General features: G+C 54.1%; 2 protein-coding genes across 2 annotated transcripts; one reads left to right on the plus strand and one right to left on the minus strand.

The window, feature by feature from the left end:
• Window positions 1-43: 43 nt before the first annotated feature.
• On the plus strand, window positions 44-10,726 carry ARL8A (ADP ribosylation factor like GTPase 8A). The gene is made up of 7 exons (XM_050764884.1): window positions 44-346; window positions 6,066-6,146; window positions 6,444-6,517; window positions 8,330-8,423; window positions 8,604-8,671; window positions 8,908-8,978; window positions 9,620-10,726. Exons 1-7 carry the CDS (start codon window positions 224-226, stop codon window positions 9,667-9,669), a joined length of 561 nt encoding a protein of 186 aa, XP_050620841.1. The 5' UTR covers window positions 44-223; the 3' UTR covers window positions 9,670-10,726.
• Window positions 10,727-12,715: 1,989 nt separating this feature from the next.
• Window positions 12,716-21,822, minus strand: GPR37L1 (G protein-coupled receptor 37 like 1). The gene is made up of 2 exons (XM_050763801.1): window positions 21,034-21,822; window positions 12,716-16,401 (listed from the first exon to the last, which is right to left on the minus strand). Exons 1-2 carry the CDS (start codon window positions 21,661-21,663, stop codon window positions 15,586-15,588), a joined length of 1,446 nt encoding a protein of 481 aa, XP_050619758.1. The 5' UTR covers window positions 21,664-21,822; the 3' UTR covers window positions 12,716-15,585.
• Window positions 21,823-25,749: the final 3,927 nt, after the last annotated feature.

Consider the following 25,749-nt stretch of genomic DNA (forward strand, 5'->3'; position numbering starts at 1 on the left):
GCCGCGCAGGGCGGCGGCGGCGGCGGAGGAGGAGGGCGCTGAAGCCACACCCATCGGCGAGCCGATTCCGGGGCAGCGAGTCGTCGGCCGCCGCGCTCGAGCCTCCGCCCGCACCGAGCCGCGGGACCCGGGCCGTACCGGGGAGGGGCCGCTCCGGGCCGCAGCGCGAGGGCAGCGAGGGGCGGAGGGGACCCGACACCGGGCGGGGCCGGCGGCAGCGACCATGATCGCTTTGTTCAACAAGCTGCTGGACTGGTTCAAGGCCCTATTCTGGAAGGAGGAGATGGAGCTCACGCTGGTCGGGCTTCAGTACTCGGGCAAGACCACCTTCGTCAACGTGATCGCGGTACGAGGGCGTCGGGTGCGGGGTCCCCGGGAGCGGGCCGCGGGTCGGGCCTGTCCCCGCCCGCGCCGCGCCCTGCTGAGCCGGGGTCGCCGCCTGGCATGGCCGGGCACGGCCGGGCGCCGGGCGGGGGAGGAGCTGGCCCCGAGTGCTTGGGGCCTAGTACGGCCCGTGCCGTGGGGGACCGGAGCGGCGCGCGACCCGCTCTCCCACCCGGGCCGGTACTGCACGGCTGGGGGCAAGGGAAGGGGGACTAACAGACAGGGCCGGTGCCACGGGGCAGGCGGCACCGAGGGGCTCTCGAGGCAGGAGGGACCAGCTGCCGGCTGAGACGGGCCCCCTCTGGCCCCCGCGCAAGGGGGCATGACGGAGCGAAAGTGCCCGGGCCTTCCTGTCCCGCGGGTAGAGGGTCACGGGACAGGACGGCCGACAGGCTTGGGGCGGGGGTCTGAGCAAGCCCAGCCCCACCCAGAGGGCTTAACCCCTTTTTGCCGGAACAGGAAGCCCCGGACCTATTGAGGGGGAGGGGAGGTATCCCCCGGGGGTAGAGAACTCAGCTGAGGCCGTTGGCTCAAGCCCAGACTCCTCCCCAACCTCTCCCCGACCCGCAGTGTCTAGCTGGGGGTCCAGGGAGGATGGCATGGTAACCGGAGTTTGGAGACTCCGTCTGGCTCAGAAGTTGCAGGAGGAGGTGCTCCCGACAAGAGAGGATGAGGTGCAGGGGCACTGCCCGCTGGGGCCTTGGGAGAGTGGCTCTAAGGGCTTTGGGTGGTCAACACTGAAGTGGGTGATTGTAAGTCTTTCAGTGCCAGGGGAGTGGTGGGGAAGGAGTTAAAATCTCTCTCAAAAAAAGGGGAAGATGAGCTCCATGGGTGTGAGCTGAGGCTGCAGTAATGGCTGCGGCCTGCCTGTCAGAGCTAGGCTAGACAGGGCTTGTGGGTCGAGGAAGTGTGGGACAGGGACTGGGGTTGTCCAGGGACCTGGCCCCAGTCCCAAAGCTGAGGTTTCCAACAACTGTGAGTTGGCCAGATAGTGACCAAAGATGCTGATGAGATAGGTCAGCAGAGGAATGTGTCCAGCCAGCCTAGGTACCTCCACCTGTCATGTTGTTGCCCTGCCTTGCAGAAGATGGGCCTCCCGGACAGTTCTCAGCATCCCAGAAGGCAGGGGATGTCACTTCATTGGACCTGAGGCATGAAGGCAGATGGAAGGCTCAAGGGGCGGGCACCCTGATTGAACACTGGCTTCCTTTCCCAAACATGCTCTGCAAATGACCTCTGCCCTTCCTCGACCCAGTGTCTCCTGTCTCCTGTCTCCTGATCTGACAGGGCAAGATCTTCAGGCCAATGCTGCGGTTTTGACACAGTAATTTTCGGAGCTAACGCCCCTGGGCTCTGTCTGCCTAGGCTCTGCCCTTTGGGTCAGAGACCCTCTGGTTAAAGTTGGCATTGACTTAGGCTCTTGGATTCCCAGAGCAGGCACACAACACCTGGACTCTGACCTGACTCTGCAGGCCTAGGTGGCTTGGCTTCTAGGCGTTTAGGTGTGAGAAATGCAGCTGGGCCTAGGTATCTCCTCATTCCCCAGGGTGTTACTACAGCTGTGCTCTGGGACAGGGATCTACAGGTACCCAGGTGGGTTCGGTTTCTGGGTCTGCAGTTGAACCTTTGACAGGAGGGCCCCCTCTAGACCAGCATCGTATCCAGAGAGTTGGAGACTATAGCAGACCAGAAACAGAACCCAAGAGTCCCAAATTCCCATGCCAGGGTCAAGAGTTTCTGTGATGTACAGGAAAAGTCCCCCATCTCCAGCCCACATGGTCCCCTTTTTTATCTTAAATTTGCCACTTCCGCTGCCACATCTAAAAGAGCAGGCAAGCTAAATTCCCTTCTTTAAAGAGGCTTCCCAAGGAAAACCACCCCGTGTGGGCTGCAGTTGGAATTCCAGTGTCCTGGTCACTCCAGCATTTTTAGCTCCTCTGGGGCTACCACACTGGCATTTCTGCCCACCCCATGTATAATCACAGTTGAGTGTCTTCCAGTAAGAAACAAAGAGTTGGGAGCCCTGTGCTCTGTTCCTGTGCCTACCACTGGATTTCTGAATTACCTTTGCCTGTTCATTTGGCCTCTGTTTGTCTCAGATATTTTGGCATTGGGTTTTTTCTACTCACCCTATGAGGTCTAGCTGTAAATAGAAATTGAGTTTAGTGTGTCTAGCTGCTCAGCAGGTTAATATGAGCTGGAAAGAAATTACATACAATGCTTCTACGAACCTAAAACATCGGCCGGGCGTGGTGGCTTACGCCTGTAATCCCAGCAATTTGGGAGGCCGAAAACAAAGAACCTAAAACATCCTTTGAGTTCTGAAAAAGTTGTGATGCTAGAAAAGTGGGAGGTGTTTTGCCCTAGGAAACACATTTTCAATAAAAGTGTCAAAGACTGTCCTATGGATTAACTAGTCTTGGAGTGCCCAAGGGGACTTAGGAACAATGGGTGGACATTCTAGGAATGATAGATTTTTTTTTCTCCTTTTCTTTTTTTTTTTTTTTTTTTTTTGAGACAGAGTCTCACTCTATCGCCCAGGCTGGGAGTACAGTGGTGCAAACTCGGCTCACTGCAACCTCCACCTCCCAGGCTCAAGCAATTCTCCTGTCTCAGTCTCCCAAGTAGCTGGGATTACAGGCATACACCACCACGCCTGGCTAATTTTTGTATTTTTAGTAGAGATGGGGTTTTGTCATGTTGGCCAGGCTGGTCTCAAACTCGTGACCTCAGGTGATCTGCCCGCCTCAGCATCCCAAAGTGCTGGGATTACAGGTATGAGCCACCATGTCCAGCCAGATTTTTAACTCAATATAAACAACTTTCTGATAGTTGGAACTGACCCAAGAGGGGATGGGGCAGAAGGGATTGAAGTCTGAGACAAGAGATTGGGCTGCATGACTTCAGGTTAGTTCCAACCTTAAATAAAGAGCTATGAGACAGGGAGGCATTCGCAGCAAAATTAAGTCATAATCTGATTCCACCTTATCTCCAATTCACAGCTGAATAGGACCTACTGGTGCTGGGAAGCCTGGCTCCTTGAAGGCCCTCCTAGCATCCCTCTCTGCTAAGGTCACATTCTGCCAGGCTGGGCTTCTCATTTACTTGGTAGCCTGTGGATCTTCTAGTTGTCAAAGAGCAGCGATGGTTTTCTATGCTATATAGAAACCATTTCGAAGCACGTTGTGAGTCTTATTTACAGTTCCTAAGAGACCGAAACCCTTCTCCCCAATTTTACATTCAGAAACCCTGAGATCCAGAGAAGTTCAAGTTTCTTATCCAAGCACTCCTGGGATGGGAGATAAACAAGAACTGGGCCTCCTTCCTCAGACTCTGTGGATGGGGATGGGGTAGACTGCAGCATGCTGCTGGGGTTTGGGTAATTTCAGCACACTTAATTCTCCCTGCTTAGCCAGAAGAAGCCATTTCCTCTTCCTCAGTGGTTCCTACCTTTGGGGCTCTCAGACCTTTTTGATATCTGAGAGGAGTTAGAGACCCTTTCTCCAGAAAAATGTACATACAAACAAAACTTTGCACACACACACACAGATGGTGTACAATTTCAGGGGGTTCAGGGGATCTCTGAAGCCCAACTGTGGGCCTCAGGTTGGAAACCACTGCTGGACCTTGTCATTGGGTGTCAGTCCTGGGTACTCCGTTCTTACATCATCCTAGGGCCCTGACGAATGGGTGGTTCCTGCAGATAAAAGAGAATCGGGCCGGGCGCAGTGGCTCACGCCTATAATCCCAGCACTGTGGGAGGCCGAGGCGGGCAGATCATGAGGTCAGGAGATCGAGACCATCCTGGCCAACATGGTGAAACCCTGTATCTACTAAAAATTAAAAAAAAAAAAAAAAAAAAATTAGCCAGGCGTGGTGGCGCGCGCCTGTAGTTGCAGCTACTCAGGAGGCTGAGGCAGGACTGCTTGAACCCAGGAGGCAGAGGCTATGGTGAGCTGAGATCCGCCACTGCACTCCTGCCTGGGCGAGAGAGTGAGACTCCGTCTCAAAAAAAAAAAAAAAAAAAGAGGGGGTGGGGGAGGAATCGAAGCACTCTTATCAGGGGTCTTCATGTGGACTTGGAGGCATGAAATAAGAACCATTCATCTACATCTTGGCTAATGGTCAGGGCCCCTGATTTCTTCATGTAACCCAAGGCAAATTATTCCTGCCAGCTGGTGGGAGAAAAGGGCATTGGTAAAGGAACAGGGCTTGACTGGGCACTGTGGCTCACCCCTGTAATCCCAGCACTTTGGGAGGCCCAGGTAGGTGGGTCACTTGAGGTCAGGAGTTCAAGACTATCCTGGCCAATGTGGTGAAACCCTGTCTCTACTAAAAATACAAAAATTAGCTGGGTGTAGTGGTACATGCCTGTGGTCTCAGCTACCGGGGAGGCTGAGGCAGGAGACTCGCTTGAGCCCAGAAGGCAGAGGCTGCAGTGAGCTGAGATTGCATCATTGCACTCCAGCCTGGGCGATAGAGTGAGACTGTCTCAAAAAAAAAAAAGAAAAGGAACAGGGCTATCACCCTCAGGTTCAAAGTTGAGTGAGCCCCATCTCTCTTTTTTTTTTTTTTTTTCTTGAGCCAGAGTCTTGCTCTGTCACCCAGGCTAGAGTGCAATGGCATGATCTCAGCTCACTGCAACCTCTGCCTCCTGGGTTCAAGTGATTCTCCCACCTCAGCCTCCCAGGTAGCTGGGATTACAGGCACGTGCCACCACGCCCAGCTAATTTTTTTGTATTTTTAGTAGAGACGGGGTTTCACCATGTTGGCCATGCTGGTCTCGAACTCCTGACTTCGTGATCCACTCCCTCAGTCTCCCAAAGTGCTGGGATTACAGGTGTGAGCCACTGCACCTGGCTGAGCCCCATCTCTTTAGCCCAGGGGATAAGCAGAAGTGTCCTACCCGTGAACATGGAGATATGACCTGAGAGGGAGTTGGGTCTGGCCTTATTTGAAGCTTGCAAGTGGTTTAGAAGAATCCAGAAATCTTAGAGACAATACAGAATGGATTTTGGAAAATGGAATTACAGTCAACCCCCCAGTATTCAGCAAACATTTACTAATGGGGGTCCTCTCCCAGGAAGTGTTCCTTCTAGTGAGGAGACACATACATCAGTAAGCAGACAATATAGAGTGTGGGTTATCCTTCCCAACAACTGGAGTACAGTACAAATAAACCCAACCATGGATAATCCCGAAATTGCTTGGCGTGCGCTGCATTTTCAGGAAGACCAATATACTCTGCCCCAAAAAGTTTGACTTTTTTGGTTGGAAAATGCGTCTGCTTTCTTGAGATCCTCCTTAACTGTTAGAACATGACTTGCCTCAAGTTCTCTTCCTGGGAGGTAATTTCTTCCTCCTCTCCACTGGAGAGAAAGTAGCATCAGTTACTACAGAGAGATGTAGGTTAGACTTGAGGAAGAATTTTTCCCTAGTCTAGGCAGAGAGAGAGAGACTGATAAAAGTGGGTCTCTTCACAGGGCATCCCCGAGTGTAGGCGGGACACATAGGTTGGTGATAGCCCATCCTGCCTAAAAGCACGGGACATGCAAGAGTACCCCACGGTGGGAAGCCTAGGACGCTCTGGCCTGGCCTCTGCATGGTTCTTGCAGCCTCTTGGTCTGTGGCCAGGACATGTCGATTTTTGCACCGTTTCCCATTCTGAGTCTTCTTTCCAGTCAGGACAGTTCAACGAGGACATGATCCCCACCGTGGGTTTCAACATGCGCAAAATCACCAAAGGGAATGTGACTATCAAGGTGAGGGCTCGGAAGTTAGGGGGTGCAGAGGACTCTGTGTGTGTGTGTTGGGGAGGGCAATGGAGGCCCCTGGGAGGAGCGAGCTCAAGTGGGGCAGAGGCCAGGGTCCCCCTGCTGAGGAGCTGGGAAAAGACGGTAGAAGACTTCTAAGGTAGACGGAGAGGTGGGTGGAGAGGGGGGAGAACTGGAGAGAAAGCCGGGGAGGCAGAGGAGAGTAGGGCAGGGTAGGAGGGGGCATTTGAGACCATTTTGGTGGCCTGCCCACTACTGAGGCTATCTCACCCGCTTCTTGCTCAGCTCTGGGACATTGGGGGACAGCCGCGTTTCCGCAGCATGTGGGAGCGCTACTGCCGAGGAGTGAGCGCCATCGTGTAAGTACACGGGAGGCATCCCCAGACTCCAGTCTTACCTGGCTCCCCTAGCCCTGCTACCTTCGAGGACCTCAGAGGCGCAGGGTTGTATTAGACATAATCCTCAGTTCATGACACAGTGTCGGTCCGTGGCCTGCCTTTATTTTGCATGCTGCTCATTTCTTATTGGATAAATGCCCTGAGCGCTCACTACCCAATCTAAGAAACAGACACCTGTGCGTTCTCTTCATTAACTGTCTCCCTCCCCTCAACCCAAGTCACCACTGTCTTGAATTTTGTGTGATTTAAATGATTCTTTTTTTTTTTTTTTTTTTGAGATGGAGTTTTGCTCTTGTTGCCCAGGCTGGAGTGCAATGGCGTGATCTTGGCTCACTGCAACCTCCTGCCTCCCAGGTTCAAGCAATTCTCCTGCCTCAGCCTCCTGAGTAGCTGGGATTACAGGCATACTCCATCACGCCTAGCTAATTTTGTGTTTTTCATAGAGACGGGGTTTCTCCATGTTGGTTAGGCTGGTCTCGAACTCCCGACCTCAGGTGATCTGCCCATCTCGGCCTCCCAAATTACATGCATAAACCGCTGCGCCCAGCCCTCTCTTGCTTTTTAAAAATAATGTTTTTCTGGCTGAGCATGGTGCCACACACCTGTAATCCCAGCTACTTGGGAGGCTAAAGCAGGAAGATTGCTTGAGCCCAGGAGTTGGCCAGCCTAGGCAACATAGCAAGATCCTGTCTTTAAAAAAATAAAATAAAATAAATTTTAAACATTGAAAAATGGCAGGGCACAGTGGGAGGCCAAGGCAGGCAGATCACTTGAGATCAGAAGTTCAAAACCAACCTGGGTAACATGGCGCAACCCTATATCTACAAAAGTACAAAAATTAGCTGAGCCTGGTGGCACGCACCTGTAGTCCCACCTACTCAGACGACTGAGGCGGGAGGATCTCTTGAGTCCGGGAAGCTGAGGCTGCAATGAGCTGTAATTGCACCACTGCACTCCACCCTGGATGACAGAGTGAGACCCTGTCTCAAAAACTAATAGGCCGGGTGCGGTGGCTCACACCTGTAATCCCAGCACTTTGGGAGCCCAAGGCGGGTGGATCACAAGGTCAGGAGATCAAGGCCATCCTGGCTAACATGGTGAAACCCCATCTCCACTGAAAATAGAAAAAATTAGCCATGCGTGGCGGCATGCGCCTGTAGTCCCAGCTACTTGGGAGGTTGAGGCAGGAGAATCGCTTGAACCTGGCAGGCGGAGGTGGCAGTGAGCTGAGATTGCACCACTGCACTCCAGCCTGGCAACAGAGTGAGACTCCATCTCAAAAATGATATTAATAATAATAATAAAATGTATTACATATATATGCCCAAACAATAGATTGTTTAGAATAAACAATAGGTTGCTTTTTAACCTGATAACAAAAAGTATCTTGCTAAAAGAAATCTTCTAAGGTTTCCTTTGCTTTTTTCACTCTAACCTTATTTAGTCTTTCCATGAAAACATAAGTGGGTCACTTTGAGAGGGTCTTACAGCTAATTCCAGAGGGCCATGCTTTTCCACATGAGTAATGGCTTCCCCAGAGTAGCACTTGGAGGCTAATGGCAGGCCCCAGGATTCCCGGCAGCTGTTCACTCCCATAGACTCAGAAAACATCCGAAGAGCACCTGCCTTGAGCCAGGCCAGGTAGCCCATGGATCCTGAAGTGACCAAGCTGCAACAGATGCTTTGGCCTCCAAGCAGCAGCTCCTTCTTTTCCTTGCACCACCCCAGCCTGTGGTGTCAACATGCTTGTCCCCACCCTGCCCTTTTCCCCAGGTACATGGTGGATGCTGCTGACCAGGAGAAGATTGAGGCCTCTAAGAACGAGCTCCACAACCTACTGGACAAACCTCAGCTGCAGGGCATCCCGGTCAGCAGACCTGTGGGAGCGGGATGGGGAGGGAGCTCGGCTGGGAAGTCACTGGGGGCAGGTAAAAGCCAGGCATAGTAGGGGCGCAGAGAGGAAACGGGACCCAGGAGGCCAGCTCACCACCCAGACAACCTGGGCACAGCTGCCCTAGACCTCATCTTCACCCTCGCTTCTCCATAGGTCTTAGTCCTGGGTAACAAGCGAGACCTTCCGGGAGCATTGGATGAGAAGGAGCTGATTGAGAAAATGTGAGTTGGGTGGCTCTTTATATTACTTTCTGCTCTCCCAATTCCCCAACCACCAGTCCAACAGCCTAGGCTTGCTGCTGTTCTTAGTATTAGCCACACGGTGGCAGCAGAGCCCACCTTTTCAGGCACCTCACCCTCCCCATTGTAGCCTCTTAAGAAAAAGGCCCTGCTGTCCCCTAGTCCCAGGCCCCCTGGATGTGCGTAGCCTCAGTGGACTCTACTCTGGTTTCCCCCAGGAATCTGTCTGCCATCCAGGACCGAGAGATCTGCTGCTACTCCATCTCCTGCAAAGAAAAGGACAACATTGGTGCGTAGGATTGGGGAAAGGGGAGGAGAGGGGAGAGGCATTTCTGGGTGTTTTAGTGGCTCTCAAAGGTTCTCGCTCCACAACTTTCCTTTAAGTCCAAAGCTCTGTGGCTCTTGGGTAGAAAAGGCAGCCGGGCGGCCCAGATTCTGGGCACTGTCCCAGCTCGTCCCCAAGTGGTTGTATGATCTTGGGGTTGAAATCAATCCCTGCTCTGGGCTTCACCGCCTCACTTCTAAGATTCCAGGGCTGGACCCTGTGATTCTCAGGTCCCTGCTGGCTCTGACATGCTGTGGCTCTGTCTCTTTCCCAGCACCTGGATTCCGCTACTACTTGTTCAGGGCCGTGTGGCACTTGCCAGCTCTGGACTTCTTGTTTGTTTGTTTTTGAGAAAGTGTCTCGCTCTGTCACCCAGGCTGGAGTTCCGTGGAGTGATCATAGCTCACTGCAGCCTCCAACTCCACTCCTGGGTTCCAGCAATCCTCCCACCTGAGCGTCCCACGTAGCTGGGACTCCAGGTGTGCGCCATCCCTCCTGGCACCTCTGGACTTGTGATACCCTTAGGTTTGGTTTCTTAGGCCTCTGCTGCCCCAGCATGGCCAGCACTTGCAGGCCTTATAAGCTGTTCTCTTTTCGCCTCTCAGACATCACCCTACAGTGGCTTATTCAACACTCAAAGTCACGGAGAAGCTGAGACTCCAGCCCTTCTCCCTCAGACCAGGGACCGTCGTCATCTAAACCTGAAGCCGAGCTCCCCGCCCCCCCCGTCGTCCCCCTAAGCCCACCCCTCCTCACCCAGTGTGAGGAGGGCCCTCTGGGGACCCCAGAGTCCTGTTCTGCTGAGGTTTGAACTCCTGTTTTTATTGTAAAATACATTGCCCCCATTCTGGTCCCCTAACTTCTCACCCTTCCCCGCTGCCTTTGTCCCATCACCCAGCCCTGCCTCCCTCCCAACAACCCTGGGCCACAGCCCCCGCCCCTGGCTTTTCCCCGGCCCACTCCTGCACCTCCCTTTTCAACACTCTCTGTTATCGTCCTGTGTGTACAGTATATATATGTATATATATTTTAATTTTTTAATTTAAGCAAAGACTAAAATCAACCATTTGATGCTGCAGGGCATCCCTTTCAGGACCTGGGAGGGGGCAGAGTCTGGAGAAAAGGAGGGAGACGCAGGTGGGGCAAGTTCAGATCAGGAGAGGTGGAGACTGGCACCTGCGGCAGGTACCAGCCTGGGCACTGGTGGCCGCCCCCCTGTCCCGTGTGTTTCCACCGCCCAGTCTGGCTTGTCCTGGCGGTGCTTGAACCCCACAGGCTAGCAAGGGCCTCCGGGGGCCCCTCCCCTCAGTCCCCAGCCTGGGTAGAGCCACCAGGTACGACCAGGTACCAGAAACCACCAGGTGCACGGGGCGGAAAGCCAGCATCCATGCCCCAGCAGCCCCCTCCTGCCTGCTCCTGGCTCCCAGCTCCCGCCCCTCCCCAGGGCCCCCACCTCCACGGCCCACTTCATTTTCTGTTCTCATTTTGCAGAGTTGCACAAGGAGAGAACTCAGCATGGGGGGTTGGTTCTTTGGGTTCTGTTTGTTTATTTGTTTAATTTAATGATTTGTAAAGTGATGTTCCTCTTCCTTTTTTACACTTTTCAGCTCATATTTAACCTCTGTTTGGAAAATGATTCTTGTAACTGTACATTTTTTTGCCTCCTAATAACAATGACAACAACAAAAATAAATGACCAGTTTTGTGTTGGGGGGGTGTATGGTGCCGGTTACTTCTCCGCAGTTGGCATGGGTTGCCACAGGGCCACCAGCACACCCCTGCACACTGGGCACCAACAGAGCCACGGAGCGCGAGCACGTGCCCGCCCCGGGAGCACAATGGCGCTGCACAAAACGGCCTCCCACACGTGCGTCCAGGCTCTTGCGCCACCTCCTTCTCATTCTCTTTTCAGACTTTCATGTAGCCAGCTTTGAGCCAGCAGCTGCCACGTGGGGCTGCAAAGCTCTGTTGAGGGAACTGCCCAGGACTGGGTAGAGGTGGCAAGGGACAGGGCTGGGTGCTGTTTTGTGTGCGAACTGAGCTGCGCTCTCCTTAGGCCCAGTTCAGGCCTCAGCCCCTCTTTCCCAGGCCCTGGATCTCACCGGCAGCCAAGGTTGAGCCAGAACCAGCACCCTGTCCTTCTGGCCCCCAGTTCCTACCCCAGAACCAGTTAACTGTGCTCCAGGGGTAGGGCTGGGCCCACAGAGCCTGGGGGAGCGTCACCGCCTTTGCTGCCTCTCAGTTAGTGCCAATGCTATGGGTTTCCTGGTAGGAGGCCTGCCCTCGCTCCTCTGCCTGATTCTAGTCGGCCCCCCCGCCCACCACCTCACCGTTCACCGTCAGACTGGTCCTCCCTCGGCACTGCTCACAGCTGCTGCCTCAGAGCCTGGTGGCCCTGCCTGCTCAAATCCGAGGCCATCTTGACCCAGTTTCACAGTAAGCCCCACCTCCTCCCGCTCCACCTCCCTCGGCCTCTCCTTCACCCTGGAAAATGGAGCAGGCCCCTGCAGAACACCCCAGCCCTTCTCACCCCTCCCACTGCAGGAAAAAGGAGCCAAATTGTCCCGTAGTCCTGGGAGTGGGGATCTTGACTCCTCATCCTGGGCCCCCCAGCCCCTCACCTTCATTGGTGCCCAGAGCTTCCTCCTGGAGGCAGTCATCAGACCTGTCAGAGCAGTGCCCTGCCTGGAGAGGCAGTTCCCCACTGCTGGAGAGTTGGAGGAAAGAATGTGGATGGAATTTGGCATCTGAAGCTAAGTGATTCTAGGGTACTTCCCAACTCCTAAGGAAAATGGGACATGCCCTCCTGGCTAAGGAGGTTGAAGGGGGGCCAGGGCTCTGTCCCCTGCCCTCTCCTGGCTGCAAGCTTGTCTGGGTTTGCCCTGGGCCTGGGATCCTGGGAGAGGACCAGCAATCTCACTCATCTGGGGCTGTTTCCAGGCCGAGGTGCCTTTCTAGATCCTGTGATCCTCAGTGAGGACTGAGGTTTGAGATAAGACACCTGGTTACCAGGAAGCAAGCGAGCATCCTCCTTCCAGAGTGCCGGCATGCAGCAGGTACTAATAAGACTTAAAGAATTTGTTCAAGGGCCAGGTGCAGTGGTTCATACCTGTAATCCCAGCACTTTGGGAGCCCAAGGTAGGAGAATCACTTGAGTCCGGGAGTTTGAGACCAGCCTGGACAAAATAGTGAGACCCTATCTCTACAAGTAATCAAAAATTAGCCAGGCGTGGTAGTGCACACCTGCAGTCCCAGCTACTCAGGAAGCTGAGGCAGGAGAATTGTGTGAGCCCAGGAAACAGAGGCTGTAATGAGCTATGATCACACCACAGCACTCAGCTTGAGTGACACAGTGAGCTCCTGTTTCAAAAAATAAGTGTTCAGCCAGGCATGGTGGTACACACCTGTAGTCCCAGCTACTCAGGAGGCTGAGGCAGGAAGACTGCTTGAGCCCAGGAGTTCAAAGCCAGCCTGGGCAACATAGTAAGACCCCCCCAACTCTTAAAAAAAAAACACACACACACACACACACAACCTATTAAAGGTGAACAGGGAACAGACCATGAGTATAGGTAATTTGTCATGTTTGGAGCCCTTTGATGCCAAAACCTGGATGCATTTAAGAATCCCCTGGCCAAGCTTGCTTCATCACACTGGAGAATTGAATTCCCAAAGGGGAGGAAGGAATAAAAGGTTTGGGGCACTATGCAAAGTGCTTTATGTATCTTATCTCATTAAATGACCATACTCCTCTGTGAAGGACAGATTATTCCCATTTTGCAGATGAGGAAGCTGAGACTAGGTTTAAGTAATTGCACTCAGGTTCCAGGATAAGTGATGAGAAGGTGACTCCCAAGTGGAGCAGGGAGACACAGTGGATTTCAGGCTCCCCTCATCCCCGTAACCTGGCATCAGGATCTGAGGGCTGGTCTGAAGTCTGCCCTTGGGTGAGCAAGCATGTCAGTGGCATCTCAGAGCATCCCAGCTCAAGTCCACCGCCCACCATGTGCCAACCCCCCCCCGCAAGTCTAGGACCCCGAAGCAACAAACCCTACATTGTTCCCCCAGCTGGCCCAGGCTGCGGGGACAGTGGCTCTTTCCCAAGACTGCTGGCCTGCTGACTGATTCTGCAAGCCATTCACGTTGGCAGGCCTGGGAGGTGGCAGTGGCAGAGCCTTGGAGCCACGATCTCTCCCCCTTCATCTCTGAGTCGACCAACCAGCAGGAAGGAGAGGCGGAGGGCACCCTTTGTGGAGGAGGACTCCTAAACAGGATGTTGAGGGGTCTGCCTCCCCTGCCCTGGACTTCACCTCAGTTCACCCGGCCCCTTCCTGCATCCCTTAGGAAGCTGGTGGTGCCTCCAGGCCTGGCGGGGGGTGGAGAAGGAGTTGGGGAAATGGGAAGGAAATGGTCCCTAGGAGCTTCAGCGTGACAGGCCGGCCTTTGGTCCCCTCTCCAACCTGCTCCCCCAGCCATCTGAAGTTTCTACAGACAGAGCTGGGGGCTTCAGTCACCGTGGCAACAGGTCTGCTGAGAAATGGGTGGGTGTCACTCCCCAGCACAAAGGGTGTGCGCATGGCGGCGCCATCACCTAGCAACGGACTCCCTCTCTCTTGGCGGCATCACCCGCCCTGGGGGTGGGTGCCAGGGAGAGAGAACAAGGCCGTTAAGATCCCCAGGAGAGGGGGAGGGAAGCTTGGGTACAGGGCAGGCTGAGGCCAAGGAGTGTGGGTGGGTGGACAGAGGAGAATGGAGCCCCGGGTGCTCGGAACCCCTGCCTCTGCCCGTCCCTGGGCCCCCGGGACCCTTCCTGAGGCCTCGTGTGGAAGTTCTAGGTAGGCCTGGTGGGCAGAAGTCTGGCGGGACCCAGGACAGAGCTTCAGACAGGGGCGGCGGTTCTGAGGAAAGCTGAGCTCCCAGGCAGGGAGTGATTGGCAGCCTGGCTGAGGCATCACTTCTGTTTGATGCTGTGCCAGCTTCCCAGGGACCCACAAGGCTAATGGTGCCCTCTGGAAGGGCCCAGAGGTGGGGCTGGGGGAAGTGGGACTTCAAGGGCAAGACCCCACAGGAGGAGCTGCATGAAGCGTCTGCCGGGGGCAGTGGGAGCTCTGGCGGGAAGGGTGGTGCAGTGGGGGCTGGGCCGGGGCAGGCCGGGGCAGGCAGCTGGGCCGTCTACAGGCAAAACAGTCCATTCTAAGAAACTGAACAAGAGCAGCTCTCAGAGTGACAAAGGTTGGGAAGTCCTGGGGCTCACAGAGGAAAGAGCACTGGTCTCCCTCCAAGGGGGGCTTTGTGGAGAGAGGGCATAGCAGAGACGAGGGCTCCAGGAGAGAGATTTTCCAGGCTTTTGACTTCCCAAGGAGCATGGGGTTTAGACCAGGATGAGGACTTAGGTCTCCCGGCTCCCCGAGCCCTCCATCCTCTCTGTCCCTCAAAAGCCATAAAACCCTTGGAGTCCCCAGAGCCACAGGGCTGTTCTGAACATCAGCCACAGGCCAGGCCAGGTCAGCAGAAATTCCCCTAGGCATTGCCAGGCCAGGAAGGCCCAGGTGCATCTGGGCCCTGCCAGAATGTGGCACAAGAAAGTGGATGGGTGTAGGGGTAGTTCTACCTAGTTTATTGTTTCTCAGGAAGGGCCTCCTATGGGAAAGCACCTAACAGGGAGAGTGGGATAGGGCAACCAGGGGATCCCAAAGAAAGGAGGAGGAAGGAGAGAGAAATCCTCTGGAAGAAAAGAAGGCACCAGTAGGAGGAGGCATCCAGGGCTGGGACAGATCCGGTCCAGAGAAGAGTGTATTGAGGCCGGGCGCGGCAGCTCACACCTATAATTCCAGCACTTTGGGAGGCCAAGGTAAGCAGATCATTTGAGGTCAGGAGTTCGACGCCAGCCTGGCCAACATGATGAAACCCCATCTCTTCTACAAATACAAATATCAGCCGGGTGTGGTGGTGCACACCTGTAATCCCAGCTACTCAGGAGGCTGAGGCAGGAGAATCGCTTGAACCCAGGAGGCAGAGGTTGCAGAGAGCTGACATCAGGCCACTGTACTCCAGCCTGGGCAACAGAGCAAGATTCTGTCTCAAAAAAAAAAAGAAAAGAAAAGAAAAGAAAAGAAAAAGAAGAGTGTGGTGAGCCACATTGAGCTGGAGCCCCCAAGGAGTCCCCATTCCAAGATGGAGCCCCAGGTTGGGGGTTGGAAGATGATGCCTGGGAAGGGCACAACTAAAGTATGGTCAGGTTACAAGGCAGAGAGCAAGAAGAGAGACTGCAACCAAGGGAGGGCAGGCAAAGTTCTGGCTCCCAGCTGCTGGGATGCAGAGTTTCTGGGCAGTTCTAAGGACCTAGAAGCATCACCACCCACCAGTGGAAAGGACAGGTTTGGAAGGCCCCACAAGGGACAGGAAAGGCCCTGCGTGGGGAGTGGGCTTTGACATTCCCAAACCTTGACAAGAGGAACCAAGTCCATCTCTAGACAGCAAGACAGGCAGCAAAGCAAGACCTATGGGGAAAGAACAGCAGACACCGGCGGGGGTGGCGGCCCCTCCCTCCCTCCCCACCCCTGCTGGAGCCTCAGCAAGGTGTGCCCAGGGGCAGGAGCGGGGGTGACTCCCTGGGCTTGTGGAAGTAGATGGAAGAGGACACCTCGGTCTTGAGCTTGTTGTCCGAGCCACTGGCGGCCGAGGCCTCCGAAGCCCCGCCGCACTCCTCACAGCAGCAGCAGCAGCAGCAGTCCAGGAAGGCCCGGCCCAGCGGCCTGCAGATGCATAGGAGCAGCACCGGGGTGATGGCGCCCTTGAAGAAGGCAGAGAACTGGTTGATGAGGCCCAGGAGGTCCAGGGTCTGGCGGGTCAGCTCGGTGGAAAGGTAGGCCACCACAATGTTGCAGACGTTCTCTGGGAGGGTGCAGAAGGCGTAGACCACGGTCAGGCCCACCACGGTGCTGTTGAGCTGGCTCTCACACTGCTCGTGCTTGCTGGCCCTGCACTCCGACTTCCTCCCCGGAGGGCCTCGCACCCGCCACGTCACCAGCTGGCAGGTGACCGTGAAGAGGATGGGCAGGCAGAAGTAGCAGCCAAAGTACCACCACATGCGGGCGTTCTGGTAGGTCATCACCAGTGAGTACAGGGACTCGGGCAGGCTGGCTGAGGGTTTCATGATGCACGAGTCCAGGGTGCCCATGGTGGGGGCAGGCTCCTGTGCCAGTTGCCACAGCAGGAGCTCGGGCACGGCCAGCGTCATGGAGCCCACCCAGATGACAGCCAGCTTGGCCAGGATAGATTGGCACCGCTCGATGGGCCTCACCTTGGGCAGGGTGCTGGTGGCCACGTGGAAGCGGTCAATGCCCAGGGCACAGAGGCTGAAAGTCGTGACTCCCAGAGAGGAGACCTGTGGGCAGGATGTGAGGGAAGAGAGACGCACTTGGTCAAAACCTATGGGGACAAGGAAGGACACCTGGCTTCTGGCTCAGTTAGACAATGAATGGAGTGATAAGCATAGAAATTATAATAATGGGCCTGGCGCGGTGGCTCACACCTATAATCCCAGCACTTTGAGAGGTCGAGGCAGGCAGATCACTCGAGCCCAGGAGTTCGAGGCCAGCCTGGGCAACATGATGGAACCCAGTCTCTACTAAAAATACAAAAATTAGCCCGTCATGGTGAGGCACACCTGTGGTCCCAACTACTCGGGAGGCTGAGGTTAGGAGGACGGTTTGAGCCTAGAAGGCTGAGGCTGCAGTGAGCCAAGATCACATCACTGCACTCCAGCCTAGGTGACAGAGTGAAACCCTGTGGAAAGAAGGAAGGAAGGAAGGAAGGAAGGAAGGAAGGAAGGAAGGAAGGAAGGAAGGAAGGAAGGAAGGAAGGAAGGAAGGAAGGGGGGAGGGAGGGAGTGGGGAAGGGAGGGAGGGAAGGAAAGAAGGGAGGGAGGGAGGGAGGGAAGGAAGGAAGGAAGGAAGGAAGGAAGGAAGGAAGGAAGGAAGGAAGGAAGGAAGGAAGGAAGAAAATGAATTATAATAATAGTAACAACTCCATTTACTAAGCTTTTCCTATGGGTCAGAAACTTTACATATCACATTCCCAATCAACCACCTTACAGCTGAAAAAGCTCAGGCTCAGGCAGAAAGAGTGACTTGCCCGGGACTACACTGCTGATGAATGGTGGGGCTGAGGTTTACACACACACCTGCCTCCTTCCCCCTTGTTCTTTGCCTCTCAGGCTGGGGGATGAATGGCCTGGCTCCCACAGACCCTGTTGCTCTCTGACAGACTTTGGAAAATCATCTCCAAGGAAGAACCAAGATGAAGACATAGAAGTTCTGGATCTTTGCAGGTCCTTCCACTGCCCACACCCCATTATGTGCACGCATGGGATGAATGGTCTTGGGGAACATGGCTTACGTGTGCATGCGCGCGCACGCACACACACACACACACACACACACACACACACAGAGTCCTGCTCCTGGCCCTGTCTGGAGAAGCCCAGGGCCTGGCTGTGTGGGGAAGTGGCCCCCCTCCGAGCAGCCTGTGCCCACCATGCCCACACACTATTCATCAAGCGCATGGAAAACCACCCTGTGAGCCAAGAGGAAGCAGCCTGAGCAGCAGGGGAGGAGAGTGCCAAAGAGCAGGAAGGAAGAGGGGACCCTCCCGCACCGTCAGACGCTGCTCGGCCACACTCAGAGATTGTGCTCAGATCCCCCTCCTGTCCAAATTCTTCTCTCTTCTGGATGGGGAACACAATCCCCGGCTTTTAGCACGGTCACCAAGTGTCCTTTGTGAGAACCCCAACCCCGTCTCTTGGCAGGGGAGCCCAGGCCTGTGGAGGCACAGCCTTTAAGCTTGGGTAGAAACGCCGCCATTCTCTCTCCTTTTTTTTTTTTTTTTTTTTTTTTCGAGAGTCTCACTCTGTTGCCAGGCTGGAATGCAGCGGCACAATCTTGGCTCACTGCAACCTCCGCCTCCTGGGTTCAAGTGATTCTCCTGCCTCAGCCTCCCGAGTAGCTGGGATTACAGGCGTATGCCACCACGCCCAGCTAATTTTTATGCTTTTAGTAGAGACGGGGTTTCACCATGTTGGCCAGGATGGTCTCGATCTCCTGACCTCATGATCCACCCACCTCGGCCTCCCAAAGTGCTGGGATTACAGGCGTGAGCCACCGTGCCCAGCCCTGTCCTTCTATTTTACATCTCAAAAATATCTCAAGTTTGCCAGGCGCGGTGGCTCAAGCCTGTAATCCCAGCACTTTGGGAGGCTGAGACGGGCGGATCACGAGGTCAGGAGATCGAGACCATCCTGGCTAACATGGTGAAACCCCGTCTCTACTAAAAAAAAATACAAAAAACTAGCCGGGCGAGGTGGCGGGCGCCTGTAGTCCCAGCTACTCGGGAGGCTGAGGCAGGAGAATGGCGTGAACCCGGGAGGCGGAGCTTGCAGTGAGCTGAGATCTGGCCACTGCACTCCAGCCCGGGCAACAGAGTGAGACTCCGTCTCAAAAAAAAAAAAATCTCAAGTTTTATTCCAAGCTGCCTTTTCCTGCTCCTTCCTCAGCGTCATCCTGAGATCCTCCCTATAAAAGGGTGTTGCCAGGCGCAGTGGCTTGCGCCTGTAATTCCGGTACTTTGGGAGACCAAGGCAGGTAGATTGCTTGAGCTCAGCAGTTGGAGACCAGCCTGGGCAACATGGTGAAACCTTGTCTCTACCAAAACTACAAAAATTAGCCATGCATGGTACTGCCTGCCTGTGGTACCAGCTACTCGGGAGGCTGAGGTGGGAGGACTGTTTGAACCTGGGAGGCGGAGGTTGCAATGAGCTGAGATTACACCACAGCATTCCACCATGGGTGACAGAATGAGACTCCGTCTCAAATAAAGAAAAAGAGTGTTGTGGGTGACAGAGTGAGACTCTGTCTCAAAAAAAGAGAAAAAGGGTGTTGTCTCCCTCCACCTGTCCCACCACCCAGCCTAGAAGGAGGACTCTCTACCAGCCTGTGGATCATCTCTATCCTCCAGGAGGTGTGGAGGGGCTGGCCCAGGAGGACATTACATATGTCAGGACCCACAGTCAGGGAGGGCCAGGTGTTCATTTACCTACCAGCCACATGCAAGCAAGAGGTCATACGTGTCTGCCCTTTTCCCCTTCTCCTCTATACCATGCCCAAATAAAAACCACTATTTATTGATTTTAATTCTAAGCACTGTATAGACATCACCCATTTAATCCCTTAAGAATTCACCCAGATAGTTATTAGTATTATTATTCCCAATTTACCAATGAAGAAATGGAGATTTAGGCAGTTAAAGTAATTTACCAAATCACACAGAGAGTGATGGGAAAAGCCCAGTTTCTAATCTAGTCTGCTCAATTTCAGAGTCCTGTGTCTAAGCACGCCCAGCTCACATGGGTTGTGAGCACGAGATGATAACTAAGATGCAAAGGCTCTCTCCAGTTGCAGGGTCTTCTTTTTTTTTTTTTGAGACGGAATCTCACTCTGTCACCCAGGCTGCGCAATCTCGGCTCACTGCAACCTCTGCCTGCCAGGTTCAAGCGATTCTCCTGCCTCAGTCTCCCAAGTAGCTGGGACTACAGGCGTGTGCCACCACACCCGGCTAATTTTTTATTTTTAGTAGAGACAGGATTTCACCATGTTGGCCAGGCTGGTCTTGGACTCCTGACCTCAAGCGATCCGCCTGCCTCAGCCTCCCAAAGTGCTGGGATTACAGGCGTGAGCCACTGCGCCCAGCACAGGGTCTTCTTTCAGGGTGGAGTACCTTTGGACCACTGTTGGTCAGTCTCCCTGGGTTGGAAGGACAGGAAAGGACTGTACCCACTGCTGAGACCCAGGGAGTCTGTCCAACTATGACATCATCATTGTTACATGGTGAGGTGGGGACAGACCTTGGAATAGGACCTGTGTCCGTGTGCCTGATCCTGAGCCCTTCTCCGGCCAGGCAAGTCTCCCTTGTCATGCAGCATCATTCACGAAGGAACAGCAGCTTCACAGGGAGGCCACAGTCACTCCATTACACTCCATGCAGCCCAAATTTGAAAGACTGCTTATTTTGTCTTATAAAGAGAGGGTGGCCTTGCTGTGTTTTGCATAAATGCACACATCAGTATATTTCTTCAGTGTTTTAAGTTGTCTCTCTATGCTCTACATACCCTTTGACACCCGTGGACTTATCGTAGACATTCCCAGAAGTGAGGGCATAGTGGTATACTTTAGAAGTGTAGAACAGGCCAGCTGGAAGGACCATCTGGTCTACCCACCCTGGTTGGGAGACCAAGTCTCCCAACCTGCCCAGTGAAGCCCAGTGACGCCCAGTATGTCAGTGGTAGAGCTGAGACTAGAGCCCCCCATTAGCTCCAGTGCCCAGAACCAGGTATTCCCTTTCAGAGAGGATCTAGGAAGTTGCTGGTGGAGACGACAATGGTAACAATGAGAATCTCAGCAGGGAGGGAAGAACAGAGCAGTCTTTTGCTTCGGGTGCTTGTATTCTTGTGGAGTGGAGGCTGACCTGATCCAGACGGGTGTGAAGGAAACTGGGCTCTCCCTTCAGGCACTCCTTCAGGAGGCAGGAGACGGTGAAGGGAGCTGTGGGAGCAGGACAGCCGCAGAGGGTACAGAGGGAAGAAGAAGAACCGCAAGAAAGGACAGAGGGATCTTGGGTGGGACAGGGGAGAAGGGCTGAGGAAGGGAGAGGGCAGCTTAGGGTCTAGAGAAAGTGGGAGAGACCTGCCTTGAGGTTGCTCCTGAAGCAGGAGATCAGGCTGGGGCTGGAACCCAGGGACCCCACATACCCGCCTGTCCCCCTGGCCTGCCTACTTCTCTTGAGAGCAACCAGAAACCAATACCGTATTTGTCTCCTTCTCCAAGGTAGAGGAGAAGCAAGCCAGAGCTCCAAGACTCAGGTTTTGCACACCCACAAATTCCACTTCCAAGGACCTGATGGAGACTTTGAACCCCTTCCCTGGATTGCAGCCTCTCAACTGAGCTCAGACAGAACACACACTCACCTCCATGAAGGGCACGGCCCGACAAGAAACGTCACCCAGTAGCCTCTGCTTGGTGATCTCATTGAAGATGACAATAGGGAGGCAGAAAAAGAGGACCAGAAAATCCCAGAGGGCCAGGCTGGCAAGGATAGAGTTCCAGGCGCTCTTCAGGTAGTAGCTGTGCCACACGATGCACATGACCGACAGGTTGCCCACGATGCCCACCGCAAACACCACCAGCGCCAGGAGCATGATGGCATAGGCACTGTAGGAGCTCTCGGTCACCGGATACAGGGGGTTCTGGATCTGCAGCCTCTGCCCCGGTGCCCCCGTCAGATTACCCCTCAGCTCCTGCCCGCTGCCTGGGGTGCCCCCATCCTTGTCGGGGTTAGGGCTGGTGGCCACCAAGGGCTTGGTGGGCTGCAGTCCAGCAGGATGAATGGGCCGGGGGTACTCCGCCCACTCCTCAGGCACATACTGCTGCACTCCCTTGGCCTCCTCATCCTCGGTGCCCCTCTTGGATCGGTTCTGCTGCTCCTGGGTCTCGGCTCTGTGCCTTCCCAGGTGCAGGGGGGCACCCCCAGAGACCCTGCTTAGCCCCACAGCCAAAATCACAGCAAGAGAGACAGCCAGGGGCCACAGCCACCGCATGGCTGAATGAGCAGGAGGCAGCCACCCCGGGAAGAGCAGGTGAGTGCAGGGGCCCAAGAGCTGGGCTCCAGAGAGGCAGCTGGCCGGCTGGATCCGCCTCCAGTCAGGCGTCTGGCATCACACTCGCCTGCCCTCCCTCCCAGCCTCTGGCCATGGGCTGGGCAGGGCCCTCTGCTGGACACACAGCACTGTTTCCTGCCCTCACACGTCTCGTCCTCCACGACGCCGCTTCTCAGGCCCTACAGCACATCAGGCTGTGGGGCCCTAAGAGGGCACCTGCTTCAGGACCCTGAGAGTAGGAAGGAAATGTGGCCTGCCTAGGGTGACACAGGGAGGTGGGGCAGAATGGGAACTGGGGTGCAGGTCTCCTGACTCTAAGGCAGCTCCTCCATTCAAAACTGAGCAATAACCATCACTGTCACTTGTGGAACACTTCCTAGGTCCTAGCACTCAGCTGGTTTCTCAATTAACCCGCAATTAATCTCAGATCACAAATCTGAGGTTTGTAGAGGTCAGTCACTTGCCACATAGTTGATAAAAGGCAGAGCAAGGCCCGTAACCCAGATCTGATTCCAGAGATTTCTAATTTTTTTCTTTTTTTTTGGTCGCCCAGGCTGGAGTGCAATGGTGCAATCTCAGCTCACTGCAGCCTCTGCCTCCTGGGTTCAAGTGATTTTCCTGCCTCAGCCTCCTGAGTAACTGGGATTACAGGTGCCCGCCACCATACCTGGCTAATTTTTGTATTTTTAGTAGAGACAGGGTTTCATCCTGTTGGCCAGGCTGGTCTCAAACTCCTGACCTCAGGTGATCCACCTGCCTTGGCCTCCCAAAGTGTTGGGATTACAGATGTGAGCCACTGCACCCAGTCTAAAACACCATATTCTGAGCCAGACACAAGATGCGTGGACATTTGCAATAACACGTCTTTACTGACTACATGTTGTGTTCAAGACACTCAGAATACAAAAATGTAAAGGATCTCTGCCACCAATGAGCTTTCAGTCCAGAGAAGGAAGTAGATGTGTAAGTAAAGTCAGTGTGATAGATGCTATGAAAGGCAAGGGTCATGATGCTGAGGGAACCCAAGAAAATCTGGGGGGATCTGGAAGGCCTCCCAAGTGAGGTGACATTTGAATGGATCCCAAGAAATGGCTGTGAGCTTGCCTGACAGACTATGGGAAGGGAGGGTGCCCCAGGCAGAAGACACAGCACACACAAAGGCTGGGTGATGTGAAAGCAGGTGATGTTCCCGCAAGACAGCAAGTCTGTCAAGGGGACTGGAGTGCAAGGGAGGTGAGGAGAGATCATGGGCCCTTGGGACAAAGAGCCTGGACATATCAGCAGAGGAGGAACTGGACTGTAAAGCACTTTGTATGCCAAGCCAAGGAGTTTAGATTTTATCCTATAAGCCATGGAGAATGTCACAGGTTGTTAAGCAGACAATGACTCAACTAAGTTATTCTAGAGGGGTCGCTGATGGGCAGCTGGGGTCCTAGCAGTCTGGAACAGGAGGATGCAGAGACCGGGGGACCTGTTGGGAAGCAGTGGGTGATGGAGAGAAACCCAGAGTCAAGGAAAACCAGCAGCTTTGAGGGGCTTTGGCTGTGCATGGGAGGGAGAGGTTGAGGCATAGCTCAAGCATGGAGTGGATAGTGAATCTACCCACCCACATTAGGGAGGCACAGTTCTGAGGACAGACCACACGATGCCCAGGAGAATCCACTGGAGAACTAACTGGAAGACCTGCCCCAGAGTGAGTCAGATCATTCCCTCCTCCCAACTCCCATAGCATTAGGCTGCTGTCATTGAGACCTACCACCTTCACCAGCCCAGCCAACATGGTGAAACCCCATCACTACTAAAAATATAAAAATCGGACAGGCATGGTGGTGCACACCTGTAATCCCAGCTACTCGGGAGGCTAGGGCATCAGAATCACTTGAACCCAGGAGGCAGAGGTTGCAGTGATCTGAGATTGTGCCATTGCACTCCAGCCTGGGCAACAGAGCAAGACTCTGTCTCAAAAAAAAAAAAAAAAAAAAAAAGGCCGGACACAGTGGCTCACGCCTGTAATCCCAGCACTTTGGGAGGCTGAGGTGGGCAGATCACAGGGTAAGGAGTTCAAGACCAGCCTGACCAACATGGTGAAACCCCATCTCTACTAAAAATAGAAAAAAAAAAAAAAAAAAATTAGCCAGGTGTGGTGGCAGGTACCTGTAATCCTAGCTACTCAGGAGGCTGAGGCAGAAGAATCACTTGAACCCGGGAGGTGGAGGTTGCAGTGAGCTGAGATTGTGGCCAGTGTACTCCAGCCTGGGCGACAGAGTGAGATTCCATCAAAAAAAGAAGGAAGAAAGGAAAGGAGGGGAGGGGAGGGGAAGGGAGGGAGGGAGGAAGTGGGTAGAGGGGAGGGGAAGAGAGGGGAGGGGAGGGGAAGGGAAGGGAGGGGAGGGGAGCGGAAGGGAGGGAGGGAGAAAGTGGGCAGAGGGGAGAGGAGGGGAAGGGAGGGGGGGAGGGGGAGGGGAGGGGAGGGGAGGGGGAGGGGGAGGGAAGGGAAGGGGAGGGAAGGGGAGAGGAGGGGAGAGGAGAGGAGAGGAGAGGAGAGGAGCCTACCACCTTCCGCCTTGTGGTGTGGCTATTTGGGGATTTGGATAACTAGAATCATCTATCATCTGCAGCATCACCACTCACCAAGTACCACACTTTGCTCAATGCTTGCTATAATTATCACTTACTCTTTATATTACTCTCCTAGACTCTGAAAGGTAAGGCAACTTTCCTAAGAACACACAGCTAGTGAATGACAGCTGGGATCCAAATGTAGGTCTGTCCAACTCCAAAGCTGAAACTTTTTTTTTTGAGACAGGGTCTGGCTCTGTCGCCCAGGCTGGAGTGCAGTGGCATGATCTTGGCTCACTGCAACCTCAGCCTCCCGGGCTCAAACAATCCTCCCACCTCAGCCTCCCGAGTAGTTGGGACCACAGGTGTGCACCCACCACACCTGGCTAATTTTTGTATTTTTAGTAGAGACAGGCTTTTTGCCATGTTGCCCAGGCTGATCTCAAACTCCTGAGCTTGAGCGATGTACCCGTCTCAGCTTCCCAAAGTTCTGGGATTACAGGCATGAGCCACCTCACCCAGCCCAAAGCTGAAACTCTTAACCACTCCTTTGTGTGACTTCACAGAATTCTAACATAGGAAGAGATGCTAGAGATAATCTACACCAACCTTCTTATTTTTCAGGAGTAGAAACTGAAGTCCAGAGAAGCCAAGTGACCAGGCCAGGCACTCGGCAGTCCTGTCTCTGCTGTGGGATCCTCAGTGCTTCATAGGCACGTGTCAACACATTATGGACCCAAGCCCAGGGCTGGTATGTGTGAGCAGAATAAGTGTGATCAAGCAATCCTTCCACCTCAGCCTCCAGAGTAGGTAGGACTACAGGTGCACACCACCCTGCCTGACCTTCTGCTTCTTATTTTATTTTATTTATTTTATTTTATTTTAAAGACAGGGTCTCACTCTGTCGCCTAGATTGGAGTACAGTGGCAGGATCTAGGCTCACTGCAGCCTTAACTCCTCCTGGGCTCAACTGATCCTCCCACTTCAGCCTCCCAAGTAGCTGGGCCCATAGGCACATGTCACCATGCCCATTTTTTTTTTTTTTTTTTTTTTTTGGTAGGGATAGGGTCTACCGATATCACCCAGGCTGGTCTAGAACTCCTGGGCTCAAGCAATCCACCCCCCTCAGCCTCCCAAACTGCTGGGATTACAGGCGTGAGCTACGACGCCCAGCCTCTTTATGCTCATGGATATGCCTCCATCAAACCTCACATTTTGCCTCACACAGAGTAGGTGCTCAATAAACACTGAATGCCTGAAAGGGCACCCCTTGTGCCTGTCTCTGTGAGAATGGTTGGAACGTCAGAGGCCACTAGGTGGAACCAAATGTCCAGTGATGGTAGTTAAGGGCCCGGCCTCAGACCTTCACCCCATCTGATCCTAACCCATCCCATTCTGCCCAGGTCCTGCCCACAGACCTTCTATGGCTGTCTGAGGAAGCCATCTGAAAAGAGATGATAGGGGACA

The sequence above is a fragment of the Macaca thibetana genome, chromosome 1, assembly GCF_024542745.1.
Source record: "Macaca thibetana thibetana isolate TM-01 chromosome 1, ASM2454274v1, whole genome shotgun sequence".
In the NCBI taxonomy this organism is placed as follows: Eukaryota; Metazoa; Chordata; class Mammalia; order Primates; family Cercopithecidae; genus Macaca; species Macaca thibetana.

Bases quoted from the DNA above. Each gene is read 5' to 3' on its own strand.
- ARL8A (XM_050764884.1), top strand. From the start codon at position 224: ATGATCGCTTTGTTCAACAAGCTGCTGGACTGGTTCAAGGCCCTATTC. The intron at 8,424-8,603 runs GTCAGCAGACCT...GCTTCTCCATAG, and splicing joins CTCAGCTGCAGGGCATCCCG to GTCTTAGTCCTGGGTAACAA. The intron at 8,672-8,907 runs GTGAGTTGGGTG...GGTTTCCCCCAG, and splicing joins AAGGAGCTGATTGAGAAAAT to GAATCTGTCTGCCATCCAGG.
- GPR37L1 (XM_050763801.1), bottom strand. From the start codon at position 21,663: ATGCGGTGGCTGTGGCCCCTGGCTGTCTCTCTTGCTGTGATTTTGGCT. The intron at 16,402-21,033 runs GTGAGTGTGTGT...TCCTGCCCACAG, and splicing joins GGGCCGTGCCCTTCATGGAG to GTCTCCTCTCTGGGAGTCAC.